This window comes from Gekko japonicus, unplaced genomic scaffold (assembly GCF_001447785.1).
Source record: "Gekko japonicus isolate JY-2015 unplaced genomic scaffold, Gekko_japonicus_V1.1 scaffold646, whole genome shotgun sequence".
In the NCBI taxonomy this organism is placed as follows: Eukaryota; Metazoa; Chordata; class Lepidosauria; order Squamata; family Gekkonidae; genus Gekko; species Gekko japonicus.
In genome coordinates, this window is record NW_015165253.1 from 857,350 (window position 1) to 874,286 (window position 16,937).

General features: G+C 42.4%; 1 protein-coding gene across 1 annotated transcript in view; it reads right to left on the minus strand.

The window, feature by feature from the left end:
• PCMT1 (protein-L-isoaspartate (D-aspartate) O-methyltransferase) overlaps positions 1-16,937 on the minus strand; it is a 67,791-nt gene that overhangs the window by 32,366 nt on the left and 18,488 nt on the right. The window contains exons 2-4 of the mRNA XM_015410154.1: positions 14,733-14,837; positions 12,840-12,871; positions 2,827-2,931 (exon numbers count right to left, since the gene is read on the minus strand). Of these exons, the coding sequence (XP_015265640.1) occupies positions 2,827-2,931; positions 12,840-12,871; positions 14,733-14,837 (242 nt within the window). The remainder of the gene's footprint in view (positions 1-2,826; positions 2,932-12,839; positions 12,872-14,732; positions 14,838-16,937) is intronic.

Here is a 16,937-nt window from a genome sequence, read left to right on the forward strand (position 1 = left end):
CCTGCCCAATGCTGCCCTCTACAGAATCCACCCCCCAAACCTCCAGGTATTTCCCTCCTTAGAGCTGGCAACCCTACATTCCCCTCAGTGCCTGTTGGTAGGCAACTAAGCTTGGTCCTGTCACCTACTTTGGCCTTTGGGAGAAAACACATTGGGGCCAGTCCTGATAGGGTTGCCAACTCCAGATGGGAAATTCCTGGAGATTTGAGGGATGGAGCCTGAAGAGGGTGAGGTTTGAGGAGGGGTGGGACCTCAGACAGGTACACTGCCATAGACTCCACCCTCCAAACCAGTCAGTCCCACATAGGGAACCATTGTTGCCAATCTCCAGGTGAGGGCTGGAGAGCACTCAGTATTACAACTGCTCTGCAGAAGGGAGGGCAGAAGTCAGCTGAAGTCAAAGGGGCAGATAATGGTAGGTTGGTGGCTAGCTGGGAAGGAGATGGGGTTGCCAACTACATGCTGACAAATTCCTGGGGATTTGAGGGGTGGAGCCTGGAGAGGGTGGGGTTTGCAGAGGGGTGGGACCTCAGACAGGTAGAATGCCATAGACTACACCCTCCAAACCAGCCATTTTGTCCTGGGTAACAATTGCTGCCAATCTCCAGGTGAGGGCTACAGATCACTCACAATTACAACTGCTCTTCAGGTAGCAGAGATCAGTTCCTCTGGAGAAAACAGTGGACTCTGTCATTATACCCTGCTGAGGTCACCACAGCAAATTGACACTGTTTGCCCAAAGCCAGAGCACTGCCCCAGAGCCTCTTTCTAGATCCCGTTGTATTGCTTTCACAACGGGCTTTACTGCTAGTTAGTAATAAAACAGCACTAGTTTTATGAGGGTTGCTCTGTTTATTTATATCCTTTAATAAATCATTTTCAGATTAGTTGGTACTTGTATAGTATTCCTCAATTCATAAATAGAGAAAGCTGACACACACAACAGCAAAAAAATATTCAGGTCACTCTACCATCCATTTCAATTATTTTGATCTGGAACCTCTAATAATGACAAGTACAGAATGCACAAATTAATTTAGTGTATTTATTTATTCTGGCAATTAAGCTGAATACAGTGTAAATATGTCTCTCTTTTAGTTTCATCAATTTAATTCTGGAATACATGGGTCCTCCCAAAAGTTCATCTGATATGATTTAGAAGTACCACTATACAGTGACACTCCCTTCTTAAAGAAATGTTTGTTGAAGAACATTATTGAGAAGATAACAGACTCGTTCTAGTCAAGAAACATACAGGGAAATATCAACAGTCAATGTTCCTATCCCTGACATCTGCATAATTCTTTTTAAAAGACTGATGAAAAAATATTCACAAAAAGAAATGGGGGGGTCACACATAGGAGCACATATTTTGCGTGCAAAACACCCCAAGTTCAGTGCCTACTACCCCCAGTTAAAGGGTCTCAGGAAGCAAGACTAAAAAAGGCCTCTGCCTCAGAATCTGAACAACCATTGCCCAGAACAGACAGCACTGGGCTAAATGAACCAATGGTCTGAGACAATGTAAGAAAGATTAGTGTTTATTCTTATTAAAAGGTGGGGGCTTTTTGACCACGAGAAATATTTTTTAAAGTTAAAAATATTTTTTTCATCCCAATAAAGTTACGTTCCTTCCCAGGGGTTGGTTGGCCCCGGAGTGCACCGGAGCAGCGCTCCGGGAGTGAGGAGGGGTGGGCACATGACCAAGCCCCGCCCCCTTCCCGCCACTGCCGCGTTTCTCAGCTCGGCGTTAGAGCGCTGCGGCCCACGGGAGGCCGGAAGAGCCCCCCTGCCATCTTCCTGGGCCCGCACCGGAGCGCTGCGGCCCGCGGAAGGTCAGAAGAGGGCCCCCGCTATTTTCCCAGGCCCACGCCGGAGCGTTGCGGCCCGTAGGAGGCCAACAGTCCCCCCGCCACTTCCCCGGGCCTGCACCAGAGTGCTGCGGCCCGCGGGAGGCCAGAAGAGCGTTCCTGGCTGATTCCCCGGGCCCGCGCTGGAGCACTGCAGCCCGTGGGAGGCCAGAAGAGCCCCCCCCACCATCTCCCCGGGCCCGTACCGGAGTGCTGAAGAAGCCCCCTCATCGCCTCCCCGGGTAAGTGAGGGATCCGCAGGGGTGGGGGTGGGGCTTGATTGGGGGGGTGGGAGAGCCTCCCTCTCCCCATTTCTTTGCCCTTTCTTTCCCTCCTTTCCTTCTCTCCCTTCCTCTCTTTTCCTCTTTCCCTTCTTTCCTTCTCTTTCTTTTCCTCTTTTCTTCCTTCTTTCCTTCTCTTTTCCCTCTTTCCTTCCTTCTTTCATTCTCTTTCTTCCCTCTTCCCTTCCTTCATTCCTTCTCTCTACTCTGTCTCTCTTTCCTTCCGTCTTTCTTCCTTTTGCCACCCAACTCATGAGAAGGGGTTTATACTTTAAACCCCTTCTCTCTTTGCCCCCCCCCCGGCCGGCTGGGGAAGGGGAGGCTTTTGAAGATGCCTACCCTCCCCCTTTTGCTTCCCCTTCTGACATCAATTCTGGTAATGTCAGGGGGTGTTGCATATGCTAATGAGCTATTATACCAATAACCTAGTAGCTCCTGCAGCTCTTTTTCTACGAAATGACCCCTGTTCCTTTTCATAAAGAAAACTTGTAGTTATACACAAAGAAATTCATCTTTATCGGACAGGCTTAATAGCTTTCGCTACTCTCCCTCAATAAGCACAAATTAAGAGTATGAATGTATCCAAATTAAGTTTGACAACCAAAACAGGAAAGCAGAGGAGTGTACAAGCAGAAATCAACAGCCCAATGAGTTTTATAAAATTCCCCCAAAGTAGTAACAACTAATTATCTCACCATCCGTGCAAAGCAGGCAGTAAGAATTCCACTTCCTGAACCTACATCAAGGGCTTTGGCACCTTCATATAACTGGTCATACAGGAGTTCTAGAGCATACGCATGCTATGAAAGAAAAAAGGTACAGATTTTAAAATGGTACACTTGATTTGCCCAGTATATGTTTTTTCCCATGAAGACTTCAACACATAATTCAAACCAAAGAGAAACTCTTGAGAAAAAGCAAATAATTTCAGTAAAGGCTTACATTTCCAAAATGGGAAAGATAAAATTAGAAAATAATTTGGATTGTAAACAAGGTTCTACCTGCCCCATTTGCTTATCTTCAAAATTTGAGTTCAGGGACCTCCATTTCCCTTGTTAAGAATATCAAGATTTACCCATCATGTCAGTTCATTTGCTGGTGAAATGCAGCATCTTGGAATTCATTCTTGCTACACAATTAAACAGGTAACATAATTAAAACTTCTTAAAATAGTTTGTGCTGGAATAGAAGAAACCCCTTCCACTAAATTTAAAAAATGGTTTCCCTTTGCTAACCTTATCCATCTGTCTTGGAAAGAAGGAAACCAAAAACAAAGAAAAAGACCAAGCCTCGGATCCGCTACATGGACGGATTCCTATCCACCGTGCAACATTCTTTGCTTCCCTCCTGCTGCAGCCCCTAATGTCTATCAAAATGCTGCTCCTGGGGCTCCCCCTGGAACAACATGTCGGGTGGCTAGCTGCAGCAGAAGGAGAGAAGTGAGAGGATCATTCTCCATGGTTGGAACCTACACACAATTTGCTACTGTGCAGCAACTGAGAGCTTTGTAAAGAGCAGGAGGCAGCTGCCCTGCAAAGTTGTCTTGTCACTCAGCTGTCTTCCAGCAGGCTCTTCCTTAACTGAACAGCACTTTGTTTTTTCTCCTTCCTGGACTTAACTAGATAACAGTTTTTTCCTCCTCATATGTATCCCATATCACATTTCCTCCAGTCTCTTGCCCCAACTCTTTTTTTTTTTGCTCCACATAAGCTTTTCAGGTTCCATAAAGTAATCTGCGAGTCACCACTGATAATGCAGAGCAATACTTTAATTCAAAAAAGAAAATAATAAGGTGTTGGTGAAACTGATACTGAAGGGAGTTCCACACATTCTCTAACTATGTCGAAAAACCTTGCCTCCAAGCCAAGTACGAAAATGGTATAAGTTCAAGCTACAACATGATAACCGTCGTCAAGCATTGAAGGGGCTGCCACATGGAAGAGGGCAAAAATTTGTTCTCTGCTCTTCCACAGTAAGACCACATGTAACTGATTTAAGTTACAGAAGGGTAGATTTCAAGTGAGAATGCAGGAGAAAATTCCTAATGGTAAGAGCAGTATGACACTGGAACCAATTATCAGGTGGGGGCTCTCTCAAACAGTGACAGCCAACTATCAGAAGAGTTTCTATTTCGGACTTCTGGTAAGAGGGCGTCCCCACAAATATGGAGACACACCACGACAGAAGTTATTGGCTGGATGGCAAATTCCAGCTGAATGTCTCTCTAGATCAAAGAGAGAGCAAGAGAGTAACCATTTGTCCTTGTGTCAGCAGCTCCTCTAAAGGTGAACCGCGGAAGTGGAGGCTTGTGCGGTTGCCTGAGAGTCTGAGTGCCGGAGACCAAAGAAAACAGCACTGCTCACAACTGTGGTGAAGTCATAAGAGGACATTAAGTCCTGCTGACTCTCATCCTTTTAACTTCAAAGGATTTAATTAACATTACTGACAAAGACAGATTTTCTTCTATGAAAGAAACAAACAGCTTATGGTGAGAGTCTCAGAAAAAAGTTTAACAGAGATTTAAGGAATTTATTATTTGAGACTTATTCACAGAAAGAAATGTAAGAAAGTTTTTAAAAAATGGACAGAGGGGCCAGTTAAAACCTTTTTCTTACTACTGGCATCTGGACAATGTGTTTAGTCTGGATTTAATTGGAGACTCTTCAATAACAAAGATGTGATGCAGTGTTACTATGGAGACTTTATGAGACTGTGGAATGTAAACATATCGAACATTCAAAGATGTATTCTTTCTTTATCTAACCAGTTGGCAAAGAGAGTTTTGCTTCAAGATTTAAAGTGATAGAGAGCTTTGTTTTAGGATTTAAAGTGACAATGTTTCAAGGCACAAGGAAAAGGATTGGCTCACTTGATCCAACTTCTGAAAAACCAGTTACACGTAAGTTGATACATAAATTATTTGAACAGATGGGTAATAGGTTTGATGCATTTGAAAAGAAAATGGAGGACAATTTTGTGAAACTGAAAAATGAAATGACAGAACAGATTTAAAAACTGGACTGTTCTATAAAACAAATTTCTACAGAAGTTGACAAAGTCAATATAAAGTAGAAACTTTAAAAAGTAAAACAGAAGTGCTCGAAAAAGAGTTAGAAAGGCCCTTTTAGAATTAAGAGAGAAAGAATTCTGCTTCAGGCTTAGAGCTATTCCAGAGTTTTCTGATCAGGCAAAATGCATTATTAAACAAAGGATTCAAGACGTAGATGCCAACAAGATTTAATGAAATCACCAAACTTTATGGCTCCCATAAAGCTTAGATATGTTATGACCATGGCCCAATATCTTAGCCAGTTAGATATTCCCTTCTTATAGGAGAGCATTTACCCTGGCCAGATGTGTGGCTATGCCATCATCAGTACTAGAAGGGAGATATAAAAAGATACTAGTAGGGAGAGTCAGTTTGGTGTAGTGGTTAAGTGCGTGGATCTGGGAGAAGCGGGTTTGATTCCTCACTCCTCCACTTGCAGCTGCTGGATGACCTTGGACAAGCCATAGTTCTGTCAGAGCTGTTCTCTCAAGAACAGTTCTCTCAGAGCTCTCTCAGCCTTGCCTACCTCACAGGGTGTCTGTTATGGGGAGAGAAAGGGAAAGGAGTTTGTAAGCTGCTCTGAGACTCCGAGTGAAGGGCAGGGTATAAATCCAATCTCTCCTTCTTCTTCATCCCATATGTGGAAAGACTTTGTCCCTGCACTATGGGTGAAGTGGAGTCACCGGACATGTCTTTTTCCACTGCCCCTTTTATGAAGAACTACAGGACATTATTTCTCCCCTCTTAGATAGACCAACAGTATTTGTGGATAAGGCCTGCCTGGAGAAACTTTTAATAGATGAGAATCTCCAGGAAAATACCCAAGTTTTGTGTTTATGTGATAAAATTCCATCGTAAGTAACAGAACCATACATACATAGGGGCTCTTCTCTTTTCGCCTTCTGGCATAATTTTAAATTTTTATTGATTTTAATGTATAGTTTAAATGGTATTATGTATTTATTATACCTTACATCCTACGTTGGAATTTAATGTGATTCGTTACTTGGAATTGCTGTAATTATATGTAAATAGCTGTTAATGGTTGATGACCGTAAATAAATATTCAGAGTTTCCTGATGAAGTTATAAGACAAAGAATTATCAAAGCCTTGGCAGAACTTCTTGAGGTTGATGAGGAAGATATGGAGACTGAAATTGACAGGGGGAAAAGATGCCAGACTTGGAAAGAGGCTAATATAACACTGATACCAAATGACAAGACTTGACTCTAACATTAAATTATACATCAATTTCGTTATTGAATAATGACAATAAGTTGTTTATTACAATTTTAGTGGAAAGATTAAAATTAACTCTGCAGGCTTTTATTCATGGAGATCAATGTGGCTTTTTACCTAAGAGACAGCTGAAAGATAATGTTAGAGCTGTATTAGATATTTTGGAATACTTGGAAAAACATAATGACAAACAAGCAGCTTTGATTTTTCTAGATGCTGAGAAAGCCTTTGACGATTTGAACTGGACTTTTCTGTTAAAGGTTTTGGAAAAGATGAATTTTGGTGAGAATTCCATAAAATGGGTGAAATCAATTTATACTTCACAGACAGCTAAAATAATTGTCAATGGGGATTTAACTAAACCTTGTGAGATTCAAAAAGGCATGTGACAAGGTTGCCCACTGTCCCCTATTTTGTTTATCTTGGTCCTTGAAATATTGAATAGAGATATAAGATATGATGAGAGGACTGGGGGAGTAAAGATTTAAAAAGAGATTTACAAGTTAAGAACTTTTGCAGATGACTTGGTTTTAGTTTTGGAAGAACCATTAAAAGGGATTGAAGTACTGATGGCTAAGCTGAAAGAATTTGGTGCACTAGCAAATTTCAAAATTAATGAACAGAAAAGAAAAGTGTTAACAAAAAATATGAAAACAGAAGATCAAATATAATGGATGAAAAAACTGGTTTTAAGGTTGAAAAGAAGGTAAAATAGTTGGGTATTATGCTGACAAACATGAATTGTATGCTATTTCAAAATAATTACGTGAAGACTTGGAAGGAAGTTTTAAAATGTATTTATTTATTTATTCCTTCAATTTATATCCCGCCCTACCCACCGGAGGAGGCTCAGGGCAGCTTACATAGAAGTTAAAAAGACATAAATAACATCAATTATAAAAACATTATGGTTAAACCTAGATCCTTATACACAATCATAAAGTGCTAGCAGCGATTGCTGGAAGTTATACATCTGCATAGAGATCATAGTGACCATGATGGAAAGGACAAAGAAGAGTATAGTCCAAGTTGGTTTCCAGCTTATCGGTTCCATTTCTACTGACAACGTGAGCTGCTGGAGGTAGTCCAGGGGAGTGGGCCTTGCCACCGTTCAGTTGTTAGATGCGGCTCCTAATTAAAGGCCTGGTGGAAGAGCTCCGTCTTGCAGGCCCTGCAGAACTGTAGAAGATCCCGCAGGGCCCTGATGTCTTCCGGGAGCTCATTCCACCAGTACAGAGCCGCTACTGAGAAGGACCTAGCCCTGGTTGAGGCCAGCCTGGCATCTTTGGGGCCAGGGAGGGTCAAACGGTTTTGGAACCCTGAACACAGTGCTCTCTGGGGGACATGTGGGGAAAGGCGGTCCCTCAGGTGTGTAGGCCCCTAACCATATAGGGCTTTAAAGGCTAAAACCAGCACCTTGAAGATAATTCGGTATGCTATCAGCAGCCAGAGCAATGCTTTCAGCACAGGCTGGATGTGTTCCCGCAAGGGAAGACCCATCAGAAGCAATTTCTGCCAGTCACTGTGTTCGAGGAAGGGAACCAACTGCCTAATCAGCCGAAGATGGTAAAAGGATGACTTAGCTGTGGCTGCTACCTGGGCCTCCATTGTTAAGGAGGCACTCAGGAGCACTCCCATACTCCTAACCTCCAGCGCTGGAACCAATGGAGCCCCATCAAAGGTCAGGAGTGGGATCCCTAACCCCGGTCCACTCCAACTCAGGCACAGAACCTCTGTCTTCATCGGATTCAATTTCAATTGGCTCAGTCTAAGCCATCCAGCCACAGCTTGTAACGTCAGGTCCAGATCTTCCAGTATAGAGTCGGACTGGCTGCCCAACATCAGATATAGCTGGGTGTCATCCGCATACTGGTGACAAACCATCCCATACCTCTGGCCAATCTAGGCAAGGGGGCGCCCCGGGGGCACTCCGCAGGTCAGCGGGTGCCTTCAGGACAGCTGATCCCCTAATGCCACCCTTTGTCCCCAACCTTGGAGAAAGGAGACAAGCTACTGCAAGGCAAGCCCCTGAATCCCAGTGTTGGCGAGGCAGTGGATCAGGAGCTGATGCCGACTATGTTAAATGCTGCTGACCAGTGTTCCCTCTAAGATGAGTTGGTGTGAGCTAGCTCACAGGTTTTTAGCCTCTGGCTCACAGATTTTTGTCTTAGCTTAGGAAGGATGGCTCCAGAGCAAACTAACTTATGCAGCAGCCAAATCGCTTGCTCACAACATTAATGCCAGTCACTCACAAAGTAGAATTTTTGCTCACAAAACTCCACAGCTTAGAGGGAACATTGCTGCTGACAGGTCCAACAGCAACAGCACCACCAACCTGCCCCAATCCAGATGCCTCTGGAGGTTGTCCATGAGAGTGACCAGTGCCGTCTCCATCCCATGGCCTGGGCGAAAACTGGACTGGAAGGGGTCTAACATGGAAGTGTCATCCATAAAGCTCTGCAACTGTTATCACCACCGCCCTCTCGATTATTTTGCCCAAATAAGTCAAATTGGAGACTGGCCAATAGTTTGCCAATTCAGCCGGGTCCAGGGATGTTTTTTTTAAGAGAGGGCAGACCATCACTTCCTAGAGTGCCCCAGGGAACAGACCCTTGGAGAGGGACTTATTAATAATCGCCCTTACGGCACCTTGAAACCCTTTGTGGCTGGCTTCAATTAGCCACGAACGGCACGGGTCAAGGCTGCACGTGGTTGGGCTCACAGTTGAGAGCAATTTGTCAACTTCCTCTAGGCTGAGTGGACTGAAATAATCCAAAACCTGACTAGAAGATGTGCATGGAGCCTCGAGTTCACTCACTGTCTCAATGTCAAGATGGGATAAATGGCAACTTTCCTTGTTGGAGAGGTTATCTGTGATTATGATGTTTTACCTAGGATGTTTTGTTTCAGACAATACCAGTTTTGACAACTGATGTACCATTTAAACAATGGCAAAAGGATATCTCTAAGTTTATATCACAGGGGAAAACCCAAGAGTTAAATATAAGATATTACAAGATGGGAAGGAAAGGGGACTGGGTTTACCTGATTTGAAACTATATTTTGCTGCTTGTTGCTTAATGTGGATGAAAAAATGGTTGTTGTTGAGAACAAAGGCTTTTGGAGTTGGAAGGACATGATTTGAGATTCAGGTGGCATGATTATTTGTTGTATGATATAGTTAATGTGGATTTTAAAAATCATTACATTAGATGTGCCATTTTGAGAATATGGAATAAATATAAACCTAGGTTGTGTTAGAAAACACCCTTGTGGCTCTCAACACAGGAAGCATTTTATAGGTGTGAAATGATAACTAAGCAAAAGTGGTTAATTTACTGGGACATAATAAACTTTTCCCAGGGGGACTATAAAATGAAGTCGAGAGAAGACCTGATAGCCCAAGGCTATATGTGTCAATGATTTTTCTATGCAGAATTGTCAGAAAAGTTTAAAACAGAGAAAAGATATTGGGGCTTTGAACAAAGGAAGACTGAATTTGAAACAGAATTATGTACAAATGATGATTATGTTATTGCCAAATTGTATAAACTCCTGTTGAAATTTGAGACAAAAGAAGAGCAAGTGGAAGATTCTATGATAAAATGGGCTAAAAATGTGGGTACAATATACAAATGGAACAATGGAAGAATATGTGGATTGAGTCTTAAATTTACTTTGAGTCCTGCTCTTAAAAGAGAATTTCTATAAAATAATGTATCACTGGTATATGTCCCCAGAAAATTTAGCTAGAATGTATAAAAATACTATGAATAAATGTTGGAAATGTGACCAGCATGTAGGGACATTTTATCATCTTTGGTGGACTTGTAACAAACCCAAATCTTTTTGGATACAAGTTCATTTGCAGGGCTTTATGGATGACACTTCCATGTTAGATCCCTTCCAGTCCGGCTTTCGCCTGGGACACAGGACAAAGACGGCACTGGTCGCCTTCACAGACGACCTCCGGAGGCATCTGGATTGAGGCGGGACAGCAGTGCTGTTGCTGTTAGACCTGTCAGTGGTGTTCAACATGGTCGACCATCAGCTACTGATCCACCGCCTTGCCGACATGGGGATTCAGGGGCTTGCCTTGCAATGGCTCATCTCCTTTCTCCAAGGTCGGGGACAAAGGGTGGCTCTCAGGGATCAGCTGTCCCAAAGGCACCCACTGATCTGCGGAGTGCCCCAAGGGCGGTGCTCTTCCCAATGCTATTCAACATCTATATGCGCCCTCTTGCCCAGATTGCCCGGAGGCATGGGCTGGGGTGTTACCAATATGAGGATGACACCCAGCTATATCTGATGTTGGGCGGCCAGTCCGACTAGACCTCGGAAGATCTGGACTGGGCGTTACAAGCCGTGGCGGGTTAGCTTAGACTGAGCCGACTGAAACTGAACCAGACGAAGACAGAGGTCCTATGCCTGAGTCGGAGTGGACTGCGGGTAGGGATCCCACTTCCAGCCTTTGATGGGGCGCCATTGGTACCAGCGCCAAAGGTTGGGAGTCTGGGAGTGCTCCTGGATGCCGCCTTAACAATGGAGGCCCAGGTAGCAGCCACGGCCAAGGCAGTCTTTTACCACCTACGGCTGATTAGGCAGCTGGTTCCCTTCCTCGAACGCAATGGCCTGGCAACGGTGATCCATGCTATGGCCGCCTTGAGATTGGACTACTGCAATGCTTGCTACATGGGGCTGCCCTTGTCCCAAATCTGGAAGCTGCAGCTGGTGCAAAATGCGGCTGCCAGCCTGTTGATGGGCCTCTCTACACGAGATCAGCCTGTGCTGAAGTCATTGCACTGGCTGCCGATAGCATACCAGATTTGCTTCAAAGTGCTGGTTTTGACCTTTAAAGCCCTATATGAGTTGAGGCCTGTCTATTTGAGGGACCGCCTTTCCCCGCATGTTCCCCAGAGAGCACTGAGTTTAGGGTCACAAAATCATTTGATCCTCCCTAGGCAAAAATATGCCAGACTGGCCTCTAATAGGGCTAGGGCGTTCTTAGTAGCGGCTCCATACTGGTGGAATGAGCTCCCAAATGGCATCAGGGCTCTGCGGGACCTTTTACAGTTTCACAGGGCCTGCAAAATGGAGCTTTTTCGCCAGGCCTTTGATTAAGAGCCACTACCAACAACATTGAATTAGGATAATGCCCTTCATGACAATAGCAAATGCCTGCAATGTCAACAGTAATATCCACTGGCCATACTCTGTTATATCTGCTACATCATGGCCTATAGGTATTGTATTTATCTGTATTTATCTGTGACTTGTTATGTATGTGGATTTTATGACACGTTTGTATGTAATGAATCTGTGTTTTATTATATTTTAACTTTTAATGTAAGCCCCCTGAGCCTGCCTTGGCAGGAATGGGCGGGATACAAATTGAATAAAATAAATAAAACAAAAAATCTTTAATGTACAATTTAAACCAGAGGTTTCTTTGTTGGGACTAAAGGATAGAGAGCTATAAAACAGACATGGTATTTTGTTTTTATATATGACAACAGTGGCAAGACTATTATATGCTCAAAAATGGAGGAGTGCAACACTGCCTACAATAGAGGAATGGCTTGTGAAGATGTTTACTTGATTGGAGAGAAGACATTATCCACATTTATAGCAAACTGGAAACCCTTCATTGACTTTTTGCATGAAACGGAAAAAAAGGAACTGATGACTTATGGTTTTGAAGACTAAGAGGAAAAGAGGATGATAGAAAAATGAGAAGTTTTATTTTGATAACAATAGAACAAGTGTGAACTCTGTAATCATACCAATATTTATCATAGAGAAAATCAAAAGCTTTTCCTGTATATTTCTTATTTTCTTTTTTTCCTTTTCTGTCTTTCTTTTGTCTATTTTTCCCTTAATTTTTAATTGGACTTTTAAAAAAAATTCAATAACATTCATTTTTTAAAAGAAGAAGAGTTTCTATGTCTAGCATTAAACAAAGGCTGGGACAGATGGCCTATAAAATGGCTTCCAACTCTAGGACTATAATCCTGAGTATTTTGCTGCAATTGCTCTTGAAGCTTTTTTTAAAAACTGATAAACCAGCCCTTGAAAAAAACATGAGGACATGCAAATGCTATGGCTTACAAGAAACACTGTCTAGTTTCTCTAGAATGTACACTTAATGAATAGTGTCAACAGCAGATGAAAAGTTGAGTATGAAAGCACCTTACCTCTTCAACATGCCAGGTTTCTGTATTGTGTATTAAAATTCAAATGTTATCAAAACTACCTTGTGCACTTTAAGTTCTCTTATAATGCTGAAATATAGAGATGAAATATAGACTTAAGTCTCTTGAAATTCTGAGGCATGTACTGTGGAAATTTTATATCCCCTAAAGTAAATAACACTAAATTATTCAAATAGTTGGCATTTAGTGGCTATGCTTAAAACTTACCATATGTGGAGCACTGATTGTTGCTTGGAATCCTATAAGGCAAAAACACACACATCTGAATTACCGAACACTGAAATATTTGCAACTTTACTATAGCACAAATATGAGCAGGATATAATTTCTGTAGTGCTATGTCTAAAAAAACATTTTTCCAGACAATCACACCTGGTCTGAGCTGGGGTTTCAGAAAATGGACTCAATTCATGCTGCCATTGATTTAAGGAAAAATTATGAAACTTGTTTTGGGAGTCCCACTTTCAAATTTCAGTGGCAGAATCATCAGATGGGGAGACACACTCCTAACCCATACGCCTCTAAACATTTAAGGATATACAGATAAGCAGCAGTACTTAGAATCATATCCAGAAGCTGACAAACTGCTACTGCAATTATCTGAAAACAGACTTATACCTACTAGAAAACATACCTATGGCCCTGTTCACATGGAGGATTTGCCGCGGGAGAGCAATGATTGCATGGCGAATTATCCAGGTGTGATCACACCGAAACATCTGGGAAGTGGAGCGCACCCGTGGCAAACCTGTGGCGTACCGCCGAAAATGCGCAATTAAAAACTACCTGCTCGAAGGTACTAGCAACCGGTTTGCCACAGGCTGCCTCCAGAGTCCCTTGGTGTGATCGCGTCGGACGCGTCTTTTCCCTCCGGCCCCTCGTTGATGCACAGGCATGGAAGGAAGGAACTGTGGCGTGCCGCCAACACGTGGGATCACATTATGGCGGCTTTAATTGCGGCGGGGCGTTATCCAGCCATGTGACCGGGGCCTATGTAATATGGGCCATCAAATTCTGCACTACCTGAACACCTGACAAAGTGCAGCTCCACATAAAGTTCTAATGTCAATCCTAAATATTACAAGGGCATGGATGATAATGGCTGTTTCATTCCTACACCAAGAGCTATGATTAGCTATATAATACAGATGGCAGATGAAGCACCCTGAACCACAGATGTCACCTAGAAACCTAAGGGCAAGATTGGGTCTCAAAGAGTAACAGGCAGAAGTAAAGGGAAAGAAAGTTTTGAGCACTGAATATCAACTGATATCCTAGGATGGCATTAAAGGACTTTCACTGTCAATAAAAGGGAAAACCCTTTCCAGGGATATTTTGGCCTCCTAGTCCACTCCTGCTCCCCTTCCTCCTGGAAGGAGGCCAGGCCCAGCAGCTAATGGGTAATTTGCTATCATGCAGTCTGCAGAACTTACCCAGGTGGGGCAGTGGCTACTAGATGACTAGATGCCATACAACTTGCCTAGGCTTTGCAGCAGCATCAACACAACTTGTGTGGTGGCTACTTCCTAGCCAAGTTGCACAACTCACCTGAGTGACTTGCTTCCACATGACTTTTGCAACTGGGCCAGATATTTCTCAGGGAGAGGCTGCTGAGGGAGGGAAGGAGGGAAAGCTGAGAGCCAGTGCGGTGTTGTGATTAGATTAAAATGTGGGAGACCCAAGTTCAAATTCCCACTCTGCCATGGAAACTTGCTGGGTGACCTTGGGGCTAGTCACCTTCTGTCAGCCTAATCTATCTCACAAAGTTGCTATGAGGATAAAATGGAGGAAAAGGAGAATGATGTAAAATGCTCTGGGTTCCCATTATGGAGAAAGTTGGAGTCTAAATGAAGTAGCTAAATAATAAATGTAGCAGAAAGTGGGAAGGAGCTAAAAAACAAAGGTTGGTTGGTGAGTGGGAAGGAGAGAAGGAAGAAGGGGAGAGGATATGGGGACTGCCAGGAGGAACCTGTGGCAGAGGCCTATAATGCTGTAATGATCATACTCCAAGTCTTCAGCAAGGTAAAGCTTTTACATATGTGTTTTTAATTCATAATGCCATGAACATATATAAAAGTCTTCAGATAAATGCTCTCATACCTATTGATTGAGGAGAGTCCATATAGGGGTTGCATTTTGCATAATGGCAACGATCTGTGGCAAGCATTACTTCAAATACTTTATCTGACTTGATTATTCCATTTTCTGAAAAAAAATAGTCAAAATGTAAAACAGTGGAATTTACAAGACAGCACAAAAAAGTGATGTACTAAATATAATCCTAAATTTTAAACCTTGATCTCAAGAATGTATCTTGAATTTTGTATCAGAAGGGAAAGTCATTTTAGAAAAATAACTATGCTGTTAAAAAATATAACTTGCTGCAACTATAGTCACAATTTCTAGAGTCTTTGATTCACTGAACATAGATGTCAACAAATTCACATGATGTCAATCTAATTTAAAAACCCATTATCAAGATCAAACAAGAGACCTCTGGTCTCTGTGTTCGTGACACTTGTAGGCAGCTGAGACTGCGGCAAAGAAGAGGAAAGAGTAGTACTATCCTTTAAAACCTCTGGCTGGCTAGTTCCTCTCCTGCTACCTCCTTCTCACATTCTTAAAGTCACAGTGGTCCATTCCTTCTTCCTGACCTGGCCTGCTTAGTATATTTCCAAGTCAGGCAGGAGGCCTAGGTGTTTCGACTGGCCAAATTCTGATCTTGCTTATTTAAGACTTGGCTGCCTTTCTCCTTGCCTCACAGTATCTTTATCCCTGCATTCCTCCTTGCTTACCTTTTGCCTATTACCCTGTTTCCCCGAAAATAAGACCTACCCCAAAAATAAGCCCTAGCAGGATTTCTATGCATTTGTGGTATAAACCCTAGTGTGTCTTCTTAAGAAAAAATAAATATAAGACAGTGTCTTATTTTTGGGGAAACACGGTATTTCCACCTCCTTTGAGTAGATTCATCAGCTGGCACTGGCTTACGATAGGTTCTATTTCCAGACTGACCCTTTTTATGGGCAGGTTTCTTATTCTGCTTTAAGTTCTGAGATTTTCACAAGCAAAGCACTAAATTTCACAAGCAAAGCACTGGCCTAGATTTGTCCCTCTAGCACAGAGGGTTGTATTTATTAATTTATCTGATTTATACCCTGCCCTCCCCACTTTACAGCAGGCTCAGGGCAGCTTACAATGGTAAATATGGTACAGTTAAAATCACATAAAATCTTCTAAAAACAGTTCAACAGTAAACAATCATAATTTATAAAGTGCTGCATAATAAATAGTTAGTTGTTATAAGATGGCGTTCTTTTTTTTTCACATTTTACATTTTAATTGTTTTCAAGAAGTTGGACAATATGCAGGTTTGAAGATAATCCCATCTTATTTTTCATATCAAAGCGTGCAAAAAGTTTTGGAAAGACTGAATTTCATAGCTATTGCTCAGGAAGGTGTTCCACACAAGGAGTAATTCTAAGCCAGTCTACTAAGAATCCTGTGGGGCTTACGCCCAGGAAAGTGTTCTTAGGATTGCATTGTAAGTTACTTATACATAAAGCCTTACCTGTCATAGAGAGCCGGCAGGGCTCTTTTTGTAGCAGGAACTCCCCTGCACACCAGGCCACACCCCCCAATACAGCCAATCCTCCAAGAGCCCCACAGAGCTCTTCTTACAGGAGCTACTGTAAGCTCTCGGAGGACTGGCCACACCAGGGGTGTGTCGCCCAATATGCAAATGAGTACCTGCTACAAAAAGAGCCCTGCCAGTGCTATGCATTTCTTCTTCTTTTTTTTTGGTAAACAAACTTTTTATTTTTTTTCAATAGGAACTTAACATCCAACAATATTCATTTTCATTTTCCCTTTGTTTACCCCGTTCCCCTTACCTCCCCTTCCTCCTGTGGCTTCCCGCAATGCTTCCACCCTTCCACCCACATTGTAATACATCATCAGTTAAATCATTTTTCTTATTGCTACTATTTCCAGATAACATCAATTAACCTAATATTGTTCTAAACATATTAAATTTTGTTTTACATCCCAGTTCTTTTCCAGATATTTTTTAAAGTCACTCCATTCTTCTAAAAATATGTCATCTTCCTTATTACTCAGTTTTTTTGTAATTTTTTTGTAATTTTATCCATTTCAGCCATGAACAGAACTTTTTGTATCCAGTCTTCGATCTCTGGTACTTTTTCATTTTTCCAAAATTGTGCATAAATCATTCTTGCTGTTGTTATTAAGTACCAGAGTAAAGTTTTTTTCGTCGTGTTGACTTCTTCCATTTTAAGTCCCAAA